The sequence below is a fragment of the Tachyglossus aculeatus genome, chromosome 16, assembly GCF_015852505.1.
Source record: "Tachyglossus aculeatus isolate mTacAcu1 chromosome 16, mTacAcu1.pri, whole genome shotgun sequence".
NCBI classification, from domain to species: domain Eukaryota; kingdom Metazoa; phylum Chordata; class Mammalia; order Monotremata; family Tachyglossidae; genus Tachyglossus; species Tachyglossus aculeatus.
Genome location: NC_052081.1, coordinates 12,266,376 through 12,291,986, shown reverse-complemented (window position 1 = coordinate 12,291,986; position 25,611 = coordinate 12,266,376). Strand labels below are relative to the sequence as shown.

General features: G+C 45.9%; 1 protein-coding gene across 1 annotated transcript; it reads left to right on the top strand.

The window, feature by feature from the left end:
* Positions 1–7,888: 7,888 nt before the first annotated feature.
* Positions 7,889–18,768, top strand: RNASEL (ribonuclease L). Its single transcript, XM_038758019.1, has 7 exons — positions 7,889–8,012; positions 10,061–11,634; positions 14,142–14,227; positions 14,910–15,127; positions 15,509–15,632; positions 17,133–17,266; positions 18,410–18,768. The coding sequence occupies exons 2-7, from the start codon at positions 10,215–10,217 to the stop codon at positions 18,549–18,551; spliced, it is 2,124 nt and encodes a 707-aa protein (XP_038613947.1). The 5' UTR covers positions 7,889–8,012; positions 10,061–10,214; the 3' UTR covers positions 18,552–18,768.
* Positions 18,769–25,611: the final 6,843 nt, after the last annotated feature.

Below are 25,611 nucleotides of genomic sequence, written 5' to 3'. Positions count from 1 at the left end.
AAGAGGCCTTCCCTGACTAAGCCCTCATTTCCTCTCCTCCCACTCCCTTCTGCATCACTCTTGCACTTGGATTTGGACCCTTTACTCACCTCTCCCTCAGCCCCACAGCACTTATGTATATATCCGTAATTTATTTATTTAAATTAACATCTGTCACCCCCTCTAGACTGTAATTTCGTGTGGGCAGGGAACGTGTCTACCAACTCCGTTACACTGTACTCTCCCAAGCACTTAGTACAGTGTTTTACACACAACAAGCGCTCAATCGATATGAATGATTGAGAAGTAGAGGTGTCAAAAGATTCCCATTTGGCTAGATTCACTGTTGATAAGTCCACGAGGGACTAGTAGAAGCAAAAGTTATGGATGTTAAGATGTGCATCCCTAACCATCATTCACCCTGATTCAGGGTGAATGAAAGGAGGATGACCATCACACAGTTCCTCCATCCTTTGGTACCACTGCTGGTGACAGAACCCTGAGTTGGATGGACCACTGACCTGACCCAAATATTTATTCCTGTTCTCTTTTTTTTCCTTTCTCTGTCCTTCCCTTTTTCTCCCCCCTTCTTCTCACCTAATATCTTCTCTCCTCCCCTTTTTCCTTCCAGTGTAAATGCACTCTTTTGAAATATACATTTCTTAATTATATACCTCTTGTTTTGTTAGCTAGTTTCTATTTCCTTTTGGCAGGCTTCTCTTTAGAACACCTGGGAGAACTCTGACCCTGACTGCATAAGTGTATGTGTCATCCCTCTGACTGTATTTTATGATTGGAACCCGGGGATTTCAGTTATGCGAGTGAGCTGTGTGATGTCCTTGTTGGCACTCACAGTCCAGTCATCAATCCCAGTCCCTGGCAACCAATGCCACACTTCAGTGCATTTGGTGCTGGCAGACCTTTGTGTTCTCTGAACCTAGTGAGTTTTTAGATTGTGAGCCCACTGTTGGGTAGGGACTGTCTCTATATGTTGCCAACTTGTACTTCCCAAGCGCTTAGTACAGTGCTGTGCACACAGTAAGCGCTCAATAAATACGATTGATTGATTGGAGACCATTGGAAAGGATCAGGTGAAATGGGGAAAGAAGGACAGTGCATTGGGCAGTGTTTGCAGGCCAATTTTGAACCCATCTACATGCATAGGGCTGCTCTGGGGATTTAAGCTTTGAGTTGAGCCAATGAGCTGGGGCTTTTCCTGTGACTTCCCAGGCTGTGTTGACGATGCTCCCTTTCCTCCCAACAGCCCACCCTGCTGCCAACCTTGGATTGGATCCTTCATTCGGACAATTGAAAGTTCCAAATCCAAAGGCCTATTATCCATACCCACCCATTATCAAACCCCAAATTCACTCAGAGTCAAAACTGGGCAACCACAGGAAATCACGAAGGTGTCTGCCACAGACAGCCAAAACCTCGTTTTATATTAACTTTCGATTTCCTGAGTTGGCCTCAGTCCCAAACAGTGTGGAAAATTCAGTGTTCAACTAAAGCAGTAGCTCTAAAGGATGAACCCAAGCGCTCAGTACAGTGCTCTGCACACAGTCAGCGCTCAATAAATACGATTGATTGATTGATTGATTGATTGAAACAGGACTGGCATCATCCTTGACCCTCTGCTGCCCCCACCTGGTCATTACAGTTTCATTACAGTGAATTCGCTGGGTCATTCATTCATTCAGTCGTATTTACTGAGCGCTTACTGTAATAATAATAATAATAATGGCATTTATTAAGCGCTTACTATGTGCAAAGCACTGTTCTAAGCGCTGGGGTAGATACAAGGTAATCAAGTTGTCCCACGTGGGGCTCACAGACTTAATCCCCATTTTCCAGGTGAGGGAACTGAGGCCCAGAGAAGTGAAGTGACTTGCCCAAAGTCACACAGCTGACAAGTGGCGGAGCCGGGATGTGAACCCATGACCTCAGACTCCAAAGCCCGAGCTCTTTCCACTGAGCCGCGCTGCTTCTCTATCTGTGCTTACTCTAACTGTGCTTACTCTAACGCTGCTTACTGTGTGCAGAGCACTGTACTAAGCGCTTGGGAAGTACAAGCTGGCAACATATAGAGACGGCCCCTACCCAACAGCGGGCTCACAGTCTAGAAGGGGGAGACAGACAACAAAACATATTAACGAAATAAAATAAATAGAACAGTAAATATGTACAAGTAAAAGAGAGTAATAAATCTGTACAAACATATATACAGGTGCTGTGGGGAGGGGAAGGAGGTAGGGCGGGGGGGATGGGGAGGGGGAGAGGAAGGAGGGGCTCAATCTGGGAAGGCCTCCTGGAGGAGGTGAGCTCTCGGTAGGGCTTTGAAGGGAGGAAGAGAGCTAGCTTGGCGGATGTGCGGAGGGAGGGCATTCCAGGCCAAGGGGAGGACGTGGGCCAAATCACTGCTCGTAAAACTGGGGGTTCTGGTTTCAGAGGAGTTTTGCCTCCCCTGGTAGGGCTCAACTGAGTAAGCCCATGTACCTGCATAAACATCCTGCTGGACATCACCAGGGCTTCTGAGTAAGAGAAAGGACTGCTTCAGAATGAACCACCAGCCCAGGAAATGGAATTTGTTAAGCACTTACTCTGTTCCTGGCACTGTACTAAGCCCTGGGGTAGATACAAGCTCACAGTCTGAATCCTCATTTCACAGATGAGGCAACTGATGCACGGAGAAGTTAAGTGACTTGCCCGAGGTCACAAAGCAGACAAGTGGTGGAGCCTCGACTAGGACCCAGGTCCTTCTACTCCCAGGCCCGTGGTCTTCCCACGAGAGCACGCTGCTCCTCTCAAATCAATCAATCGTATTTATTGAGCGCTTACTGATGGGATTAAAGGGGGCACCGGTTAGCTCGTTATGAGCAGGGGACGCGTCTGCTAATTCTGTTGTACTGTATGTTCCCCAACACTCAGTACAGTGCTCTGCACATAGTGAGCGCTCAATAAATACCACTGATTGATGAGTAGCAAATGGGGACAAAACCTACAAGCGAATTAGTGATCGACCAGTGGCACCTGCAGGACAGCCATTGTTAACGCAAAAGGCAGTAATCAGCTTTTCGGGATCCTTCAGCAGCTATTGGGTGGCTGGGGGAGCTGGGACATCGTAATCTCTCCTAGGTGCATAACCGGGGAACCAGATTCCGTGGAGTTGGGGTGCCTGCCCTTAAGATCCTGTTAACCAGAAATCCTTTTTTTTTTTATAATGGCATTTGTTAAGTGCTTACTATGTGCAAAGCACTGTTCTAAGCACTGAGCACTGTTCTAAATTCTTCTGTCCTTTCGCTTGTATAGTGGGTGAGTCCATTAAAGACTCCCAGCATTCCCGCTCCATGTTTCCGGGTATAGTAGAACCTTGCACTGGGAGCCCATTGTTGGGTAGGGACTGTCTCTATAGGTTGCTAACTTGTACTTCCCAAGCACTTAGTACAGTGCTCTGCACACAGTAAGCGCTCAATAAATACGATTGAATGACAGAATGAATGAGACTAGTGGACCTGGCCTTCCCTGCCAATCAATCAATCAATCGTATTTATTGAGCATTTACTGTGTGCAAAGCACTGTACTAAGCGCTTGGGAAGTACAAGTTGGCAACATATAGAGACAGTCCCTACCCAACAGTGGGCTCACTGTCTAAAAGGGGGAGAAAAGAGACACAAAAGAGAAGAGTGTAATCTAATGGATAGAGCACGGGCCCAGGAGTAGGAAGACCTGGGTTCTAATCCCGGCTCCAACACTGGTCTGCTCTGTAGCCTCTGTGCCTCAATTACCTCATCTGTAAAATGGGGATGAAGACTTCGCACCCCCTGTGGGACACCATGTCCAACCTGATTTTCCTGTACCTACCCCAGTGCTTTGAACAGTGCATGGCACAGAGTAAGTGCTTAGCAAATACCATAAAAAAAGAGGCAATGCAAGAGTTCAAAGGAGATTTAGTTTGGGTCCAATTTTACTGAACTTATTTCACCCTGGCTTTCCGCCCTAGGGAGAATGATCATTTCCACTACAAACCCAAGACACGATGGTCCATAATATGGTGCAGAGAAGGTTAACAGAGATTTTTGGTAAATTGGTTGGAATTTTCTTTAAAAGTTGAAGCTTCTTAGTGGAAAAAAAAAATAGCTGAAAGCTCGTTAAATGCCAATCTCCAGATGATTCACTGTCACTAAGTCTTTAAATTGGCCAAATTATTCAAATTACTACAGGGAAAAAAGAAAGATCTGAGAGACAACTGAAATCACTTTAAAAAAACGACGCACGATCTCCCAGGATCCCAAAATTTAAATCACCAAGTGACTAATGCGCTAAGATAAAAGAGTTTAAGCCTCTTCATTTTCAGGAAAGCTTTACAACCAATATGAACGATTTCAGTTATTTGATCCCCAGATAGGGTGTCAATGACAACACTCAAAAATTCTGACCAACCCAGAAACAAAAGAAATACATTATGTTAGATATGACAAAGATTGCGCAGCATAATGATGTAATAAAGACAAATAAAATGGCTCCTTGTAGAAATCAACAAAACTTGGAGTGCATTACAGGACCAACCCCTGATGCTTTGGCTTACTCCCCTCTCAAATCCCTGGAAATATGGGAGCTGCTTCCAAGTTGCGGGAGCTAACATGCAAGGATGCTGGACATTTAAAAATACCAGACATTTAGCAATACTAGGCTGAGGACAGACTGGCTGAAGACCAGACTGCCTGATATAAACCTGGAAAAGACTACTTGATGAACTCATTTTCAACATTGAATACGCTGAAGTAAAGCAGTAAAAAATGGATCCTTCATTCTCCGACGGACAGTTAAGTTCACTGAAATATCAACTTTATTTGGGGGGGCCTTTTCCCGTTTCCCAGTATACAGGCAGGGAATTGGGAATTTGAGACAGGATCTGATTCTGTTTTATTCTGAGACTAGACCAAACTCAAAGTAGAAACTGTGTCCTTTCCCTGCACCCCTTCAGACTTCCCCCTTTTAGACTGTGAGCCTGTTTTAGGCAGGGATTGTCTCTGTTGCTGAACTGTATTTCCCAAGTGCTCAGTACAGTGCACTGCACACAGTAAGCGCTCAATAAATAGGATTGAATGAATAAACTCAACAGTCCTTGCCCGATTTCAAACGGTCAAACCTGAGCAGTTTCTCTTCAGATTCATCAAGTGTCCAGGATGCTGGAAATTGCCTCTTCCAAAATTTGACCGAGACACTGGTCCCTTCCCTCTCTCCAGATTCCCCCTCCCACAGGGCTTCATCTGGGATTCAACATCTGAAATGTTACCCAGCCAAATCTCAGTCCTCAGCAGAATTCACAACCTCCTCCGGTTTCCACATTCATTCTCTACATCTGCTCTTGCCTTGTCTCATTCGTTTTATTCTTGTCACTGCATTTTTCGCATTTCTTTGTTCACTCTATACCTCTCTTGCATTTTCAAATGCCCTCTTTCACTCTTGAAGACCCTCTCTGAAAGTTGAGAGAAATCACTTACTCGGGATAGCTGTCAGGTAAAAGAGGTCATCAGAGGGAAAAGCCACCCTTTCAAAAGCAGCAAGCTCACCCTCAGTGATGAAAATAGGACAGTGTGTAAAGTGTGGCAAATCTATCAATCATATTTATTGAGTGTTTACTGTGTACAGAGCAGTCTTTCATTCATTCAATCATATTTCTTAAGCACTTACTGTGTGCACAGCACTGCACAAAGTGCTTGGGAAAGTTCAATACCATAATAGTCACATTCCCTGTCCACAACGAGCTTACACTCTGGGGGGGGGGGGGGGAGATGGACATCATTGTACTAAGCATTTGAGAGAGTACAATACAACATAGTTGGTAGATATGTAACCTGCCCACAGTGAGTTTACAGGCTAGGGGATGCAGTAGTGCTGTGATAGTGGGAGGCAGGGGCAAAAAGGAAAATACGTGGGACAAACCGAAGTTTGGAGAAGCAGCGTGGTTCAGTGGAAAGAGCACGGGCTTGGGAGTCAGAGGTCATGGGTTCTAATCTTGGCTCCGCCGCTTGTCAGTTGTGTGACTTTGGGCAAGTTGCTTAACTTCTCTGTGCCTCAGTTACCTCATCTGTAAAATGGAGATTAAGACTGTGAGCCCCACATAGGACAACCTGATCACCTTATATCCTCTCCAGAGCTTAGAACAGTGCTTTGCACATAGTAAGCGCTTTACAAATGCCATCATTATTATAGAATGCTGAAGCAAATAAAACTTTCTTTAACTTGATCTAAAGCAGGAACTCAGCTGGCAAATTAGTGAAGATTCTGGGCTAAAAAGTGCCCCTGGGGAAGAAAATGAGATAGTTGAGAAGCTCAATGGATTGCTTGAAGATATTGGTGAGATTACCTCATCGAAAGTGCTTTTAATTAGAGGAACTGAATCAAACTGTGGTGGCCACACAAAGCTGGTAACCAAATCAATAAACTGGACATCAACAAAACAAACAAAAGTGCCCTAATTTTTTTCATCTCCCTTCACACAGGAACTTCTCCAGTATCCTGATCATCTTGGATGATCTATTCTTGTCCATCTCCAGTTCCAATAGGTCCTTCTGAAGACTTGGGGACCAGAGGCGACAACTCTTCATTGTGAATGCAGGGGTGAAAAGAAATAGATTCTAGGAGAAGACGGAGACTAGGGGAGCAAGGGACAGACTTCAGAAAGAGCAAGCAGGCTAGAAAACCTGAGTTTCTTCAGCCTTGACTGGACACTTTAAGTCATACCAGAGGCCAAGCATCCAGTCGAGAAGTTATGGGGGTGACTGCCCTTAGTTGGGGACCAGAATTGCAGGTGTAGGCATAACATGTTTTTAGACAGTTGCAACACTAGCCCCTTTATTTGGTATTCTGCCCTCTTATCAATGGGCAAATCTTTGGTTGGCCCTTTTGACTGCTTCTGCACACTGGGCCAAAGATTTAGTGCTGGAAACTGTCTGCCAACCATCTGGTTTGATCTAAAGCAGCCAGGTCAAAGGGCTTTCTTTCCTGAGAACTGATCCTCAGGTAGGTACAATTTGGATTATCTTTTCCCTAAGGCTTTTATCCATCCTGAAGCTCATCTGCCACTTTTCACCCATTTGCTTCATTTTGAGGTCTTCCTGAGTTGATTTCTATTGATATAGCATTTCACCATCTAAAGTACTTAAGTGTCATCACTAAATCTTTTACAATGGAGAAGTTACAGCAGTGGTGCAATCCATAGATCAGTGTTAGTACCTGCTTGGTATAACGTCTTCCTAAGTGACTTAGAAGAGGGAATATCCAGTGAAAACCTTCAAGCCCCCACACACTCACAATCCTTTTTCTACACTTGCTCACACACATACACCCACCCACCCCTACTATACAAACACACACATGTGTATATATATCTATATCTAGAGCTATACATATCTCTCTCGCTTTAGAGAGAGAGATATGCATATATGTATATATATGCACCCCCATGCACTGAAAGACATTGTAGACAGCCCCCATTGATGATAAAGGACATTTTAAACCGGGAGACCCGAAGGGAAAGCCACAGAGTCACAAAAAGACACAAACATATATCCAAGGACAAGAGAAGAGACTAGAAGAATTTAGGGCCAGTAGAGGATAGCAGCAGAGAGAGAATACTATATGAAACCGAAAGAGAAGAAAGAAGAAAGGATGTTTTATCTGTCTAACCAGGAAGAAGACTGTGGATTTCTGCTCAGTAGGATTCTTTCCTCCAGAAAGCTCTATGGCAGCCTTTCACTGGGTGGAAGCCAGTTTTCTGGAGACTGACTGACATTTGTGACTCCTCCCCTTCAGCTCTTTACCATTCATATTTCTCACAGTATCTGGACTCTGCTTCCTTTCTGCTCAGAGAGAAACAACCAGGAAGTCTGAGTTAAAGCCTCTCAGCTCGGCTGAACGGACAAAATGCAGCCTGCTCTGAGCTAGTAAGGAATACCGAAATCCTTCCAGAGCTGAAGAGAGGATACCGGGCATGCATGAAACACCGGAAGAGAAGCTGAATTTATAAGGTCAGTGTGGGGTTACGCGGGGGCTCGGGGAGGAGGGAACTAGGTTTATAAAGTCAGTGTGAGGACAAAGCAGACAAGGAGGGGAAGCTCGATATATAAGGAACGTGAAAGGGAACGAAAGCTAGGGTCTAAGGAATCCTTAATCAGCCTCCAGTGACCTGATGCCAATTTCCAAAGGCTCCTTTCTGGGCCGTGGTTTTTAAAGGATTCTCTTAGGTGGTGGCACCTTTCTTTACTATTATGTGAAAGGGAAGAAGTGGCTTGAAATTGGAGGTGCAATGGCAAAAACAAACTTGATACAGTGATGAAAATGAGATCATTTGCTGTTTTTATTTGAGTAGGTGGATAGTCCCTTCAGAGCTGCACTGTGGGGTGGAGTAATTAGTGCCTGCACACAGACTACTCACTTAGAGAAACTAAAATGAAACCAGGAACCAGAAAAATTTCCGGCTCTCTTTGCTCTGCTTCTTCATCCACTTCCTAGCTCCTCTACATCCTCACTCACCTTCCTTCCAGCTTATATTATACCCTCCTCAGAGAGCAATTGGGAAATCGGTGTCTTCAATTAAATGAGATAAACAGTGTGGTCTAGTGGAAAGGATACAGATCTGGGAGCCAGAGGACCTGGGTTCTAATCCTGGATCTGCCACTTGCCTGCTGAGTGGCTTTGGGCACGTCACTTAACTCCTCTGTGCCTCAGTTATCTCATCAGTAAAATGGGCATTAAGTCCTCCTCCCTGCAACTTAGACTCTGGGAACCCCGTGAGGGGCAGACCTGTGTCCAACCTGATTATCTTGTATCTACCCCAGAGCTTACAGCAGTGCTTGACACACAATAACCACTTAGATGAGTTTAGTGAGCAAAACAAGTTAAAAAGATTAGTATCATAGTAATACTCAGGAGGGAGGCGGAAATGAGAGAAAATGAAGAGGAAGAAAAAAACCAAGAGGATGGGAAGATGAAGGGAGGAAAAACAGAGTGGAAAAAGAGAGAAACTAAGAGCAAAACAATTAAAAATGGTAGGGAGCAAAAGAACAGCCAAGGCAGAAGATTCAGGTGGGGTATTCTCTCTCTCCTGTGGAGTTCCCAGTTCCATCACCCTGAGGGCAGAGATAGGCCTCCTCTATGAAATGAAGTCCCCGAGGGCCTCGGACAAGGCTGTGCCCGTGGTGGGCATTCAGTGTGGCAAGGTGGTGGGCAATCCATTCAGGCAGTTGTCTCTCCTGCACTTGTGGGCAAGGTGTCCTTGGCTGGAGGGGAGGGATGTCCCTGGTCTAGGCACCGAGGAGATGGTAATTGTAAACTGTAAATTGTAATCCTCACCCTCCCCCGCACCACCATTCCCTCGATGGGAATGATGAGGGAAAGAGATTCAAACAGGTAGCCAGATAGTGTGGCCTACAGATAGAATGAAGACTGGGCTGAGAGTCAGGAGGACTGACTTCCACTCCCAACTGGGCTCATCATTCCCCACAGAGCCTTCTTCCTCATTGCAGTTTTCTTAAAAGCGTGCCAAGATGGGCAAAGTAGCAATTACTGGTTCTCTGCTAACAGCCTCACAGGATGCTGGAAGGACAACGGTACGGAGAAGATAAGATTAAATGCAAGAATGCATAGGAATCATTTTGAGTAGCTTGGGAGAAAAGCACTGTTTCAATAAATTTATTGCTAACAGTATTTTACAGTAAGTCAATGGACCACATTCCTCAGTGCCCATTAAAGGGAAAACTTAAACAGTAATTTGCTACCTGGCATCCAAGGGGATGATAGAGTTCATGCAGCTTTCAGCTGGTTCCAGATGAGCCCTCTGATGCAAAGTCTCAGGGCCCCTTGCGAAGTCCTTCCCTTCTCCTCCAAAGGCCCTTCGTCTTTCCTCATCCATTTCCTCATTCATTTAATCACTTTGAGTGCTTACTGTATGCAGAGCACTGTACTAAGTGCTTGGGACAGCATTTATTGAGCTTCTCCTGTGCAGAGTACTTCAGAGGATTCTTCCTGGAGGTGCCTGAGTGGTAACTGATGAAATTCTTTCATCTCTCCTCACCAGATGTCCCACTAGAATGAAAGGGAGCTATTCGTCTTCCACAGGTTTCCACCCTTCCGTGAGGAAGCTGCTACCTCCCACTACTGAAGACATCTTCTTAACCAAATCCAGCTAAATTAGTTCGCTTGTGGCCTAGTCACTGACTTCCCCATTCGTCATGGCGGCCAACAGCGAGACGGCTTCCCAGGAAGTCGATCAGAACCTGGTCGAGGCTGTCAAGGCAGGCAACATCGAGGAGGTCCGAGAGCTGTTGGAAAGAGGAGCCGATGTCCATTTCCAGGTGGAGGGTGGCTGGATGCCACTGCACTTGGCAGCGCAAGCAGAAAAGGAAGACATCGTTCACCTTCTGCTTGAAAAAGGGGCTGAACCCTGTGCTAGAAAGAATAATGGTGCCACTCCATTCATTGTGGCAGCCATTAAGGGAAATGTGAGTCTGCTGAAGTATTTCCTTTCTAAGGGGTCAGACATCAATGAGCAGGACAACAACGGCTTCACGGCCCTCATGGAGGCTGCCTCTTACGGGAGGAAGGAGGCCTTGGAATTCTTGTACAGACAAGGGGCCGATGTGAACTTAAGACGAGAGACCAGTGAAGAAAAAACAAAGCTGGGCCAAGGAGGAGCGACGGCCCTCATGGATGCAGCCGAGAGGGGCCACCTCCACATTGTGAAAATCCTTCTGGACCAAATGGGGGCAGATGTGAATGTCCGGGATAACATGCACAGGAACGCCTTGATCCGTACTTTCCGGAAGCCCACAGTGGAGAATGCAGAATCTATTGCAGGCTTCCTGCTGGACCACCACATTGATGTCAATGTGAGAGATGAATCTGGGAAAACCCCTCTGATTCTGGCAGTGGAGCAGAAGCAATTGAGCCTGGTGCAAAAGCTTCTGGAACGGAATGGCACGGATGTCAATGACACAGACAAAGAGGGCAAAACAGCACTGCTGGTTGCTGTCGAGAAGCAGTTCAAAGACATCGTCTGCCTACTTTGTGAAAAGGGAGCAAAAACAGATTGTGGGAATCTTATCGCTATAGCCAACCGGCTATATGACACTGACCTAGCAGACCTGCTTCGCCGATATGGTGCCAGAGAAAATGTCCACTGCCCCACCACAGACTGGAGACCCAACAGCAAGAAATGGGGGGAGCAACTGAAACACCTGAACAGGATATATCGTCCTATGATAGGGAAACTCAAGATCTTTACTGAGAAGGAGTATAAGATTGCAGACACCTCTGAAGGTGGTGTCTACTTGGGGTTCTTTGACGGACTAGAGACGGCTGTGAAGATATTCCGTGATGACAGTGAAAGAGCCGAGAAGGAAATCGACTGTATCCTAGAGTGCCGAGAGAACCGCCATCTTGTAAAGCTCTATGGAACCGAGATAAATAACAACTGTAGGTACGTGTGCCTCTCCCTCTGTGAGAGGAACTTGGAGGAGCACCTGAAAAATCACAGAGATGCAGATGTCGAATCCACCAAAGGCATTCTCAAGTCCCTGTTTAAGGCAGTGCACGAATTACATCAGTTTGGATTCGTCCATCAGGACCTGCATCCAAAGAACATCTTGATAGGTTTGTCTAACTGGACTCTGTTCTACATCTCAATGGTGACATCACAGGAGGCCAATAATGTCGCAAAGGTTTGACTTTTGCGCCCGGGCGGGTCTGCTTCCATCCAACCTAGGGGTGGACGGTGGGGTTCTGGAATAGCCTTGGGCCTCAGGACTTCACTTGCGAGCAAACAAGGCATCTGAAAACTTGGGGTCCAGCTATCCTAGCCCCCCAATTTTAAAAATCAGCCCTCAGCAGACCCAAGGGTTTGCAGACTCGGCCTGGCCCCTTTAGATGCCTGCCAAGTGGGAAGGGGCTGCAGGAGACTACATTTCCCAAAATGTACTGCAGCACCCGCTATGGTCTATGTCTAATTCCCACTTGCATACTTCTTCTCCAGTCTCAGTACAGTGCTCTGCACACAGCGAGTGATTAAGAAATACTATTACTGCCTCTATTACCCACCATTACAATAAGGTTTCTGTTGACATATACTTAGTTCAATAGCTAAAGGAGCCACATGGGGCTCTCTGGCCTGAGGTAGATCTACTATCTAGTTTTGGAGCAATAAAGACTCTGTTGGGGAGGATACTCCATGAGTGCATACCCTGCCCCATCCTAATTTTTTTTTTTAAATCCAGCTTGGCCCAAACTGACCCATGAGTCCCTTAGCCTTGGGACCAGCAAGTTCGACAAACTCAGACAGGGCTCCATAGCGTGGTTCTATTTTTCATCTGAGGCATCCTTGGCAGACAGAGGTCTCTGTGGCCCAGCTCCAGGTGGACTGGAAGAAAGGGCAGAGTGAGGCAATAGTGCCACTCTAAATTCATACTGGGTTGGAGGGTGTGGGGGAGAAGGGGGGGAAGAGGGGACCTATGACATTCCCTTCTCCAACTGAAAGTCCCCAGGAACTGCGGCAGTGGGCCCTGGGCCCATCTGAAGGGGTCTCTCACAGCTCACCAGTGGTGTGTTGGGCGGGGGGCCTCTATGGGAAACCTTGCAAAGAGTATGTGCTCTGAGAATTAAACCCATGCACCTGAGCCACGTCCTGTACAAATCTAGGAGTCAGGGGACCTGGGTTCTAATCCCAGGTCTGCCCCTTGCCTTGCTGCACGACCTCAGACCAGTCACTTAACTTCTCTGTGCCTCAGTTTCCTCACCTATAAAATGTGAATTCAGTACCTATTCTCCCTCCTGCTTTGGTTGTGAGATCCATGTACGGCAGGGATCATGTTTGACCAGATTATCTTGTATCTCCCAGAAGATTTAGTACAGCACTTAAATTCCACAATTATTAGCATTATTATTTAATAACGATAACACATTTAGAATTATAATAATTATGGTATTATTTGTCCCTGATTCAGAAATCCAGCACTCATGCTCCAGGGTAGGAAGCTAAGAGAAGTAGCGTGGACAGGCTTGGGAGCCAGAGCACCCGAGTTCTAATCCCAGCTCCACCGCTTGTCCACTGTGTCGCCTTGGACAAATCACTTCACTTTTGTGCCTCAGTTACCTCATCTGTAAAATGGAGACTAAAACTGTGGGGGACGGTCCCATGTGGGACCTGGACTGTGTCCAACCTGATTATCTTGTTTCTAGTCCAGTACTTAGTATACTGCCTGGCACATAGTAAGCACTTAAATACCATTAAAAAAAAAAAGTTAAACCAGGCTTCTCTGATCTGGGAGATGGGTCACATTCCAATGAGAATCCCTTAGGACACAATTTCCAAGGTGCATCCTGCTAGAACTCCAAGAAGCTGCCTGTGGCATCCACTGGCCCTGGCTTAAAGCTTTGGATGGCGGATATTGTATGTTGGCAAATAGACTTCCCTCTGCACGATGGGTGTCTGGGCATACCAGGCGAGGGAGGTCCCCCAAGGCAGGAGTGGGATCTGGTGGAAAGATAACTGACCTCAAGGTCAGACAGCCTGGGTTCTAGCCCCAGCTCTGCCACTGGCCCACTCCATGACCTTGTTTCTGCATCTGTAGAATGGGATCATAATACTTGCCTCTCCCTTCCTCATAGGGATAGTGTGAGGACCAAAATCAGATAAGCAACATATAGAGGGCTTTAGATCATTAAGGACATCTAAAAATGTGAGGTTTTATGCCTCGACCTGCCTGAACATCTTTCTCTATGGGGACCTTCCCTGCTCTAAACCATCTCCAGGAGGCCTTCCCAAACTGAGCCCCCTCCTTTCTCCCCCCCCTCCCCATCCTCCCCGCCTTACCTCCTTCCCCTCCCCACAGCACCTGTATATATGTATATATCTTTGTACGTATTTATTACTTTATTTATTTATTTATTTTATTTGTACATATTTATTCCATTTATTTTACTTTGTTAATATGTTTTGTTTTGTTCTCTGTCTGCCCCTTCTAGACTGTGAGCCCGCTGTTGGGTAGGGACCGTCTCTATATGTTGCCAACTTGTACTTCCCAAGCGCTTAGTACAGTGCTCTGCACACAGTAAGCGCTCAATAAAAATGAATGAATGAATGAATCTCCATTTTGCTCTTACAGATTCTAAAGATGAAGTGTGCCTGGCAGATTTTGATAAAAGCTGCAGGTTTGCTAATGATCAGACATTAGTCCATGGAGACCTCCGGGTAGGTGTGCTCTACTCTAGGTTCATGCGTATTTTTCCACTTTGTTTGTTTTTTCCTCTTCCACATTAAACTCCCTGTTTCCTGGAGAGAAGCAGGGAATGGGTGCCCTTCACATAGTAAAAAAGCAGAGACCCCTCTCATTCCAGCTAAAGCTGTCTCGGAACTGCCCAAAGCCCAATCCCGCAATACTTGGGAGTTACCTTGGGATGGAAGGTGTCTGGCTCAAAAACCTGGCAACAGAATCATCCCTGCCCCATCCATCAGTAGCTGACAGAGAGAATCAAGAAGGTGCAGTGGCTCTTTGAATCTGACATTACATTTCAGTCCTGAATCCAGTAATTGGTATTTGAGAAATTCCAAGGGCCTCAAGTCAGGGGCCCCAACAAGTCGCCTGAAAACTCTCCCCTTGTCTCTTAACTGGGAAATTCGGTTCTTAAAATTGTTAAATCTTTCATGGGCATTTGATCTCTTGGGGAAAAGCCCCTGTCATTTTGCCTATCTCCCGTCTATTTCCTTGTTGAATTAAAGGCTGAGTTAAGAGAGGAGACTACCGCATGCGTTGGAGGGCTTTGCTGGAATATGAAGGGCATCTCCAGCGTGGGGCAAGTCACCTAAGTGACTCACCTTGTGAGGAGGGCTTTGGGCCTATGAGTGAATGGACTGAAGTGGGCTGTTCCCTCAGGCACTTGGACGACTGGTCCAGTATGTTGTAACCAAGGGAGAGGACCCCTTTGTGGAGAAAGGGGCTGCAAGAGAGCCTCAGGAGCTAGCGGGTCTAGCTGAAATCCCGGATCACATGGAGACGCTGGACCTCATCCAGACACTGCTCTCCCCTGGGGTCACCAGCCAGACTCAGCTGAGCGACATTCTCTACCATCCCTTCTTCTGGCCCTGTAACATGTAAGTGGAGCCTTGACAACCCCCATTTGTAGAAACATAAAACTAATCAGTCAGTAGTATTTATTGAGGGTTACTGTGTGCACTTGAATTTGCACCCTTTATTCACGTCTCCCTGAGCCCCGTGGCACTTATGTTCCCATCTGTCATTTATTTATTTATATTAATGTCTTTCTCCCCTTCTAGACTGTCTGCTCACTGTGGGCAACGAATATGTCTACGAACTCTGTTATATTGTATACTCCCAAATGCTTAGTAAAGTGCTCTGCACACAATAAGCTCTCAAAAAAATCCGACTGATTGCAGAGCACTGTTCTAAGCACTCGAGAGAAAACAATGCAACTGATCCCTACCCTCTGAGATTGGTGTCCATTGACTCTTCAGGCGCTACAGGTTCCTAAGGGATGTTGGGAACGAATCAGACATCAAAACTCGGAATACTGAAAACAAGACCCTGGAAAAATTGAATCGTAATCCTTCTAAGAGTTACTCAAAATGGACTTCAAAGGTAAGCATGAATAAACCTGCTGAGAGGGCCCACTTGGAAATAAGACCGGGAATGCTTTAAAACTCTGACTATAGTCAAAACAAACTGAAATAATAATCATAATAATAAAATGTTTCCTAAGTGCCAAGCACTGCACTAAGCACTGGGGTAGATACAAGATAATCAAGTTGGACTCAGTCCCTGTCCCACACAGGGCTCACAGACTAAATGAGAGGGAGAAAAGAGATTGAATCCCCATTTTACAGATGAAGAAAATGAGGTACAGAGAAGTAATTGGCCCATAGATCACACAGCAGGGCAAGTGGCAGAGGCAGAATTAGAACCCAGGTCCTCTGACTCCCAAGACCATACTCCTTCCTCTAGGCCACGTTGCTTCCCTACTACAGCTAGGGCAAAAAAAAAATCATACTTCTCCCTGTCATTGGTTTGCTCCCCACAGCAGAATTGTCCTTTGGCAGTGAAAATCTACATAAAGAAGACAGCTTCCTAAGGTTTATGCAAGAGTAAGGTGGTGCTTTTTCTTGACTTTATTGCTTAATCACTCGTCTACACTCCCCACCTCCAACCCTCCCCTCACACCCAACAGACCACTGCCACTTCTTATATTCCAAGGTTTCTCTTCAACAAGTATAAATTCTGAGATGCTGGAGATGTCATCTTAACTGCCGCCACGGCTGTGGGATGATAATGTCACAAGTTGCTAATTTGGTGGAGATGAGGTATCGGACAACCCACCCACAGGACTGCAGTAAAACTGCATTTAAAGAAATATTTTGACAATTCAGAACTTTCACTAACTCAGACGGGACTCCTCCTAATCAAAACTAGTGAAGCTTCCCTCAGTTAGTCGGTCAATGGCGGGTCTTGAGTGCTTCCTAAGGGCAGAGCGTCAAACTAAGCGCTCGGGGAGAGTACAGTAGAGTTGGTAGGCAGGATCCCTTGCCCTTGAAAGCTTACGATCTAGTGAGGAGCTTACAGTCTTGTGTACCACTCTCTCATGGAAATGCATTTCTTTGTGGAGGTAAAGTCCTTGGAAAGGGAAGACTATTTCTGGATATTTCAGTAGATTCTAAGCTCCCTGTGGGCAGGGATCTAGTCTGCTATTCCTAAACGCTTAGTGTACAGCTCTGTACACAATAAGCACTCAACAAATAACTTTGCGTGATTGATTATGGTCAACAAGAAGCAATATGAGAAGCAGTCATGTGTTCTAATCCCACATGTCTGCTGGGTGACCTTGGGGAAGTCACTTCGCTTCTCTGGGCCTCAGTTACCTCATCTGTGAAATGGGGATTGAAACTCTGAGCCCCACGTGGGACAGGGACTATGTCCAACTCGATTTGCTTGTATCCACCCCAACGCTTAGTACAATGCTTGACACACAGTATGCTCTTTACATATACCATTATTATGATTATTAAGGCGAGGAGAATTCAGAAGGGGTGTGGAGGACTGCCGCGTGAAGACTGTTGCATTAATCTCATGTGGTTGATTTTTCAGATTGATAAATATGTTATGACTGAGATGAATCATTTCTACAAAAAGAAAAAAAACCCCTATCAAGACACAGTGACTGACCTGCTGAAATTCATCCGCAACATAGGCGAGCACATTGATGAGAAAGTCAATGCACAGTAAGTGGAACCTTTGGACTTCTTTCACAAGGATAAAGTAGGAAGCTTCGTGGAGAAAGAAGGCCACCAATTTTTAGGGGCGGGGGGGGCAGAATGTTTTGATCTTATATTTTGTTGCCCCTAGACATTAAGATGTACCTCCACCTTGGAAACTTGGGCTTCACCTGCATATTCCCGGTTTCCGCAGGTAAAAGATTGATTGACCCTAATGGTGACTTTTTTTTTAATTGAGGAGAAAGTGTGAGAAAACTGAACGAGGAAGAAGGGGCTATCACCTCTCCCCTCTTCTCCTCCCGCCAGAACTAAGACTGTGGGAGTGACTCTGTTTTACGGTTACATTATATTCTCCCAAGTGCTTAGTACAGTGCTCTGCACACAATAAGCACTCAAGAAATACAACTCCCAAGAAACCATCAACGTGAGGAAAGAGCAGACAGGCAAAACCAAGATGTCAGCTGTCTTTTTGGCTGGAGCCCAGTTGCAGTAGGCTGCTGAAAACTTGTATACCCATGCTCTCTCCCAGTCCACCGAGTGGTTGGGTGAGGAGAAAGCCCGGTTTTAGCAGGGGTGGGGACTGGCGTGGGATGGAGAGGAGGGTTTTATTCTGGTCCGCAGATATTAAGATAGTTATTCAGAACATTTTTCAGTACTCTATTGGTAAGGTGCTAAAGTAAAACAGACTTCCTCTTGAGACCCAATTGAATTGGCCATTGTTTACCAAGAGACTCTGACCCCCTTCTAGTGGAGAGGACCCAACCGAAGCTGATGATGAGGGACAAAGTCAGAGAGGAAAACACAACTGATTACACAATGTAGCCACAATCCTACTGCTCTGGGGTAAGAGCAGCGAGAAAGCAGAGGTTACCCAAGCTCACCCCCAGAACCTCTTGGCCCTTGCTACCTGCCTAATTATTAGACAGGCTCCTCCAGGAGGACGACACTAGATTCAAGCATGCTGGAATAAATCTGGGGAGACCCAGATAGTGCACCTTTACCTCTCCAAAAGTAGAAAACTGAATACTGTAATGGCAGCTCTAGAGAGCACATTTAATTTAAGGCCATTAATCAAATTGTTATCCAGAGAAAATGTGTGGGAAAGGGACCAGGGCACGCAAGCTAAAGTGCCTTCTTCTTTCATTTTAGAATGAAGGAAACTATCGGGGATCCTGCTCAGTATTTTCAGAAGACCTTTCCTGAGCTGGTGATGCACGTCTACAAGAACATACAGAACACAGAATTCATGAAACATATTCCGAATGCCCAGAATTCTCTCCTGGATAACTGACCCAGCGCAGAAATACCCGGACAGAAAGAAGTAAGGGCCACTTTAGGAGCAAAAGGCCCATGACTCAGTGGGCATGGACGGAGCTCCCAGGTCAGGAAGGATGCATCTCACACTACAATAAGGTGTAATTATTTTCTGTAATTTTTTGATCAGTTTAAGAACAGAAACCATTTTTAATAAATAAAAAATACGAATAATAGTAATAAAAGATAAACCAGGTAAACAGGCAAAATTGAACATTTTTCTTTATGTTATAGAAAGGGAAATGGTATATTTGCCAAGTGCTCTTGATTATGATTCCATTTTACTCAATTTCCTAGGTGCCATCCATGATATATGACACGGTCCCTGTCCTCACGAGTATTTTGGAATGGTGCAAAAAAGACAGACTAGGAGAGAAAGACTTTCACACAGTTTTTGCTTTTTTCTTATTTACCAGTCAAGGGGACACAGGACCTGGGTCAGTCCCGATATGCAGATTTCTGGGTAACGTGAGTTTTTCTAAATTTTGGGATTAACAGTGGGAGGTTACTTCAAGAAGGGAGTGGGTTTCTTTCAGCAAAAGCTGAAAAGAGAGACCAGGAGGCAACACTGGAAAACTGTTTTGTGTGCCCAAAGTGGTTGGAACTGCAGATACACACTGGGCTTTTTGGCCACACAAGCATTCGCAGGCAAACTTCAGTGATATCTTCTTCGAATACGAAAAACAACTACATGTGTAAGCTCGTTGTGGGCAGGGAATGTGTCTGTTGTTACAGTGTACTCTCCCAAGCACATAGTAAAGTAGAGAAACAGCGTGGCTTAGTGGAAAGAGCACGGGCTTGGGAGTTCGTGGGTTCTAATCCCAGATCCGCCACTTGTCAGCTGTGTGACTTTGGGCAAGTCACTTCTCTGGGCCTCAGTTACCTCAACTGTAAAATGGGGATAAAGAGTGTGAGCCCAACTTGTGACAACCTGATTACCTTGTATCTACCCCAGTGCTTAGAACAGTGCTTGGCACATAGTAAGCGCTTAACAAATATCATTATTATTATTATTATTAAAGTGCTTTGCACAAAGTAAGAGCTCAATATATAAATTGAATGAGTCAATCAGTGGCATTTATTGAGAGTAGAGCAGTGTACTAAGCGTTCCCTTCCCACAAGGAGCTAAGCAGCGTGGCTTAGTGGAAAGAGCACAGGCTTGGGAGTCAGAGGTCATGGGTTCTAATCCCAGCTCCACCACTTTCATTCATTCATTCAATCGTATGTATTGAGCGCTTACTGTGTGCAGAGTACTGTACTAACTGCTTGGGAAGCACAAGTGGGCAACATATAGAGACGGTCCCTACGCAACAACTGGCGCACCGTCTAGAAGGGGGAGACAGACAACAAAACAAGTAGGCAGGTGTCAAAACCATCAGAATAAGTAGAATTATAGCTATATGCACATCATAAATAAAAGAGTAGTAAATAGGTACAAGTAAAATAAATAAAGCAATAAATACATACAAATATATACAAATGCTGTGTGGAGCGGAGGGGGGGCGATGGGGAGGGGAGGAGGAGAGGAAAAAGGGAGCTTTGTCTGGGAAAAAAATAATAGTATTTGTTAAGCGCTTACTATGCGCCAAGCACTGTTCTAAGCGCTGGGAGGGGATACAAGGTAATCAGGTTGTCCCACGTGGGGCTCACAGTCTTAATCCCCATTTTACAGAAGGGGAAACTGAGGCCCAGAGAAGTTAAGTGACTTGCCCAAGGTCACACAGCCGACAAGTGGCAGAGCTGGGATTAGAACTCATGACCTATTTATTTATTTATCTATCTATTTATTTATTTATTTTACTTGTGCATATCTATTCTACTTATTTTATTTTATTTTGTTAGTGTGTTTGGTTTTGTTCTCTGTCTCCCCCTTTTAGACTGTGAGCCCACTGTTGAGTAGGGACTGTCTCTATATGTTGCCAACTTGTACTTCCCAAGCGCTTAGTACAGTGCTCTGCACACAGTAAGCGCTCAATAAATACGATTGATGATGATGATGATGATGACCTCTGGCTCCCAAGCCCGGGCTCTTTCCACTGAGCAGCAGTGGGGCCTTGGGCAAGTCACTTACCTTCTCTGGGCCTCAGTTACCTCATCTGCAAAATGGGGATGATGGTGATGGCATTTATTAAGCGCTTACTATGTGCCAAGCATTGTTCTAAGCGCTGGGGAGGTTACAAGGCGATCAGGTTGTCTCACGGGGAGCTCACAGACTTAATCCCCATGTGCGCCCCACGTGGGACAACCTGATTACTCTGTATCTGCCCCAGCGCTTAGAACAGTGCTTGGCACATAGTAAGCGCTTAACAAATATCAACATTATTATTATTAGGGCCTAGAAGAGATACTTATAATAAAGAGGAGACAAATGCATATACATGAGACAAAAACACAGCGTGGCTCAATGGAAAGAGCATGGGCTTGAGAGTCAGCGGTCATGGGTTCAAATCCCAACTCCGCCACTTGTCAGCTGTGTGACTTTGGGCAAGTCACTTTAATTCTCTTTGCCTCAGTTCCTTCATTTATAAAATGGGCATTATTACTGAGCCCCACGTAGGACAATCTGATTACCTTGTAACCCCCACAGCGCTTAGAACAGTGCTTTGCACATAGTATGCGTGGCTCGGTGGAAAGAGCCTGGGCTTTGGAGTCAGAGGTCACGGGTGCTAATCCCGGCCTTGCCGTTTGTCATCTGTGTGACTGTGGGCAAGTCACTTGAGAAGCAGTGTGGCTCAGTGGAAAGAGCCCGGGCTTTGGAGTCAGAGGTCATGGGTTCAAATCCCGGCTCCATCACCTGTCTGCTGCGTGACCTTGGGCAAGTCACTTAACTTCTCTGTGCCTCAGTTCCCTCATCTGTAAAATGGAGATTAAGACTGTGAGCCCCCTGAGAGACAACCTGATCACCTTGTAACCTCCGCAGAGCTTAGAACAGTGCTTTGCACAGAGTAAGTACTTAATAAATGCCATCATCATCATTATTATTATTCTTATTACTCTACTTCTCTGGGCCTCAGTTCCCTCATCTGTAAAATGGGGATGAAGACTGTGCACCCCTTATTATTATTATTGTTACTTGAGTTCTCTGGGCCTCAGTTCTCTCGTCTGTAAAATGGGGATGAAGACTGTGAGCCCCCTGAGGGACAACCTGATCACCTTGTAACCTCCACAGAGCTTAGAACAGTGCTTTGCACATAGTAAGTGCTTAATAAATGCCATCATCATTGTTATTATTATTACTTGACTTCTCTGGGCCTCACTTTCCTCGTCTGTAAAATGGGGATGAAGACTGTGCACCCCACGTGGAACAACCTGATCCCCTCGTATCCTCCCCAGCGCTTAGAACAGTGGTTTGCACATAGTAAGTGCTTAATAAATTCATTCATTCATTCAATCATATTTATTGAGCACTTACTGTGTGCACAGCACTGTACTAAGCGCTTGGGAAGTGCAAGTTGGCAAAGTAAAGAGACGGTCCCTACCCTACAGGGGGCTCACAGTCTAGAAGGGGCCATCGTTATTATTATTACTTGACTCCTCTGGGCCTCAGTTCCCTCGTCTGTAAAATGGAGATGAAGACTGTGCGCCCCACGTGGGACAACCTGATCCCCTCGTATCCTCCCCAGCGCTCAGAACAGTGGTTTGCGCATAGTAAGCGCTTAACAAATGCCATCATCATCATTATTATTATTACTTGAGTTCTCTGGGCCTCAGTTCCCTCGTCTGTAAAATGGGGACGAAGACTGTGCACCCCACGTGGGACAACGTGATGCCCTCGTATCCTCCCCAGAGCTTAGAACAGTAGTAAGCGCTTAACAAATGCCATCATCATCATTATTATTATTATTATCGTTATTCTCGCGAACCCCTGTCCCCTCTCTCACGGTTGGACCCCGTGGGCTCACCTCAGGGACAAGAGAAGCTGAGTCGCCGGTCCCACTTGTCCCCCACACAGAAGGAAGAGCCAAGCGCTTAGTACAGTGCTCAGCACATAGTAAGCACTCAATAAATACGATTGATGATGATGATGATGATGATGATGATGATTAATGGGAAGGAAAGCTTGGTTTTCCTGGCCAACCCCTCGGGGTCAAAGGGCACAGCCAGGCCGGTCAGGGAGGGGAGAGGGGGCGGGGCCAAAGGGATGGGCGGGGCCAAAGGGGTTGAAGCCCCGCCCCTCGCGGGCTGCGCGCGCAGCTGGAATCCCGCCACGCGCTAACGCGCCGGCGGGGGCTGCTACGGCTCGTGCGCGGGCCCCTCCCTCACCGCGGCGCGAAGGCTGCCGGGAAAAGAGCCAAAGGGGTCACGTGGTAGGCTGGGCCCAGAACCACAGCCCCCGCAATTGCTCATTCATTCATTCAATCAGTCAGGCAATCAATCAATCGTATTTATTGAGCAATTACTGTGTGCAGAGCACTGTACTAAGCGCTTGGGAAGTACAAGTTGGCAACACATAGAGACAGTCCCTACCCAAAAGCGGGCTCACAGTCTAAAAGGGGGAGACAGAGAACAAAACCAAACATACTAACAAACTGTAGGGCATAAAACGGGTCGACCAACTCTGCTGTATTGTACTTTCTCAAGCTCTTGGTAAAGTCTTGGTACAGTCGTATTTATTAATAATAATGATAATAATGATGGCATTTGTTCATTCAATCGTATTTATTGAGTGCTTCCTGTGTGCAGAGCACTGTACTATCAATCATATTTATTGAGCGCTTACTGTGGGCAGGGCACTGCACTAAGCGCTTGGGAAGTACAAGTTGGCAACATATACAGTCCCTACCCAACAGTGGGCTCACAGTCTAGAATCAATCAATCAATCAATCGTATTTATTGAGCACTTACTGTGGGCAAGGCACTGCACTAAGCGCTTGGGAAGTACAAGTTGGCAACATATAGAGACAGTCGTGGGCTCACAGTCTAGAAGGGGGAGACAGAGAACAAAACCAAACATACTAACAAAATAAAATGAATAGAATAGATATGTACAAGATAAATAAATAAATAAATAAATTGAGTAATAAATATGTACAAAGATATATACATATATACAGGTGCTGTGCGGAAGGGAAGGAGCGCTTGGGAAGTCCGAGTTGGCAACATATAGAGATGGTCCCTACCCAACAGAGGGCTCACTGTCTAGAAGGACTCTTCCTCCCTTCAAAGCCCTACTGAGAGCTCTCCTCCTCCAGGAGGCCTTCCCAGACTGAACCCCCTCCTTCCCCTCCCCATCCCTCCCGCCTTACCTCCTTCCCCTCCCCACAGCACCTGTCTATATGTATATATGTACATATTTATTACTCCATTTATTTTATTTGTACATATTTATTCTATATTTTATTTTGTCAATATGTTTTGTTCTCTGTCTTCCCCTTCTAGACTGTGAGCCCGTTTTTGGGTAGGGACCGTCTCTATATGTTGCCAACTTGTGCTTCCCAAGTGCTTAGTACAGTGCTCTGCACACAGTAGGCGCTCAATAAATACGATTGATTGAATGAATGAATGAATGTACAAAGCACTTTTCTAAGCACTGGGGGGGTTACAAGGTGATCAAGTCATCCCACGGAGGGCTCACAGTCTTCATCCCCATTTTACAGATGAGGTAACAGGCTCAGAGAAGTGACTTGCCCAAGGTCACACAGCAGACATGTGGCTGAGTCAGGATTCGAACCCATGACCTCTGACTCCAAAGCCCACGCTTTTTCCACTGAGCCACGCTGCTTTGCTGTATTTATTGAGTGCTTACTGTGTGCAGAGCACGGTACTAAGCGCTTGGGAAGTACATTTGGCAACATATAGATGGTCCCTACCCAACAGCGGGCTCACAGTCTAGAAGGGGGAGGCAGACAACAAAATAAAACATATTAACAAAATAAAATAAATAGAATAAATATGTACAAGTAAAATAAATAGAGTAATAAATATGTACAAACATGATAATGATGATGATGGTATTTGTTAAGCACTTACTATGTGCAAAGCACTGTTCTAAGCACTGGGGAGGTTACAGGGTAATCAGGTTGTTCCCCGGGGGGCTCACAGTTTTAATCCCCATTTTACAGATGAGGAAACTGAGGCCGAGAGAAGTGAAATGACTTGCCCAAAGTCACACAGCTGACGGCGGAGCTGGGATTTGAACGCCTGACCTCTGACTCCAAAGCCCGGGCTCTTTCCACTGAGCCACGCTGCTTCTCCAAACATATATACAGGTGCTGTGGGGAGGGGAAGGAGGTAAGGCTGGGGGGGATGGGGAGGAAGGGGAGAGGAAGGAGGGGGCTCAGTCTGGGAAGGCCTCCTGGAGGAGGTGAGCTCCCAGTAGGGCTTTGAAGGGAGGAAGAGAGCTAGCTTGGCGGATGTGCAGAGGGAGGGCATTCCAGGCCAGGGGGAGCTGAGCAAATAATGGGCGGTCAGTTGCTCTTCCTCCCTTCAAAGGAAGAGAGCTCACCTCCTCCAGGAGGCCTTCCCAGACTGAGCCCCTTTTTTCCTCTCCTCATTCATTCAATCATATTTATTGAGCGCTTACTGTGTGCAGAGCACTGGACTAAGTGCTTGGGAAGGACAAGTTGGCAACATATAGAGACGGTCCCTACCCAACAGCGGGCTCACAGTCTAGAAGGGGGAGACAGACAACAAAACAAAACATGTGGACAAGTGTCGTCGTCAGAACAAATAGAAGTAAAGCTAAATGCCTATCATTAAGAAAATAGTGTCACACAGCTGACAAGTGGCAGTCGGAATTAGAACCCATGACCTCTGACTCCTAAACCTGTGCTCTTTCCACTGAGCTGCGCTGCTTCTCATAATAGTAATAATAATGGTATTTGTTAAGCGCTTACTATGTGCCAAGCACTGTTCTAAGTGCCGGATCAGCAGCCCTTCCATGGATCCCACCCCAGATTCATTCCTTGCCTAAGGGCTGGGGTGTACAGATGGCACCGTAATTTATTTTATTGTTTTTGGTCAAAAGGGACTTATATAATCAATTCCTGATTAACAACGTACAGTTTCAGGGGCTATCTAAAACTCTAATTTTCAAA

What these genes read in the sequence shown, in the direction of transcription:
- RNASEL (XM_038758019.1), top strand. Translation starts at nt 10,215, where the DNA reads ATGGCGGCCAACAGCGAGACGGCTTCCCAGGAAGTCGATCAGAACCTG. An exon ending in TAGTCCATGGAGACCTCCGG is followed by an intron (nt 14,228 to 14,909) that starts GTAGGTGTGCTC and finishes CTGTTCCCTCAG; the next exon opens with GCACTTGGACGACTGGTCCA. An exon ending in ACTCAAAATGGACTTCAAAG is followed by an intron (nt 15,633 to 17,132) that starts GTAAGCATGAAT and finishes TTGATTTTTCAG; the next exon opens with ATTGATAAATATGTTATGAC.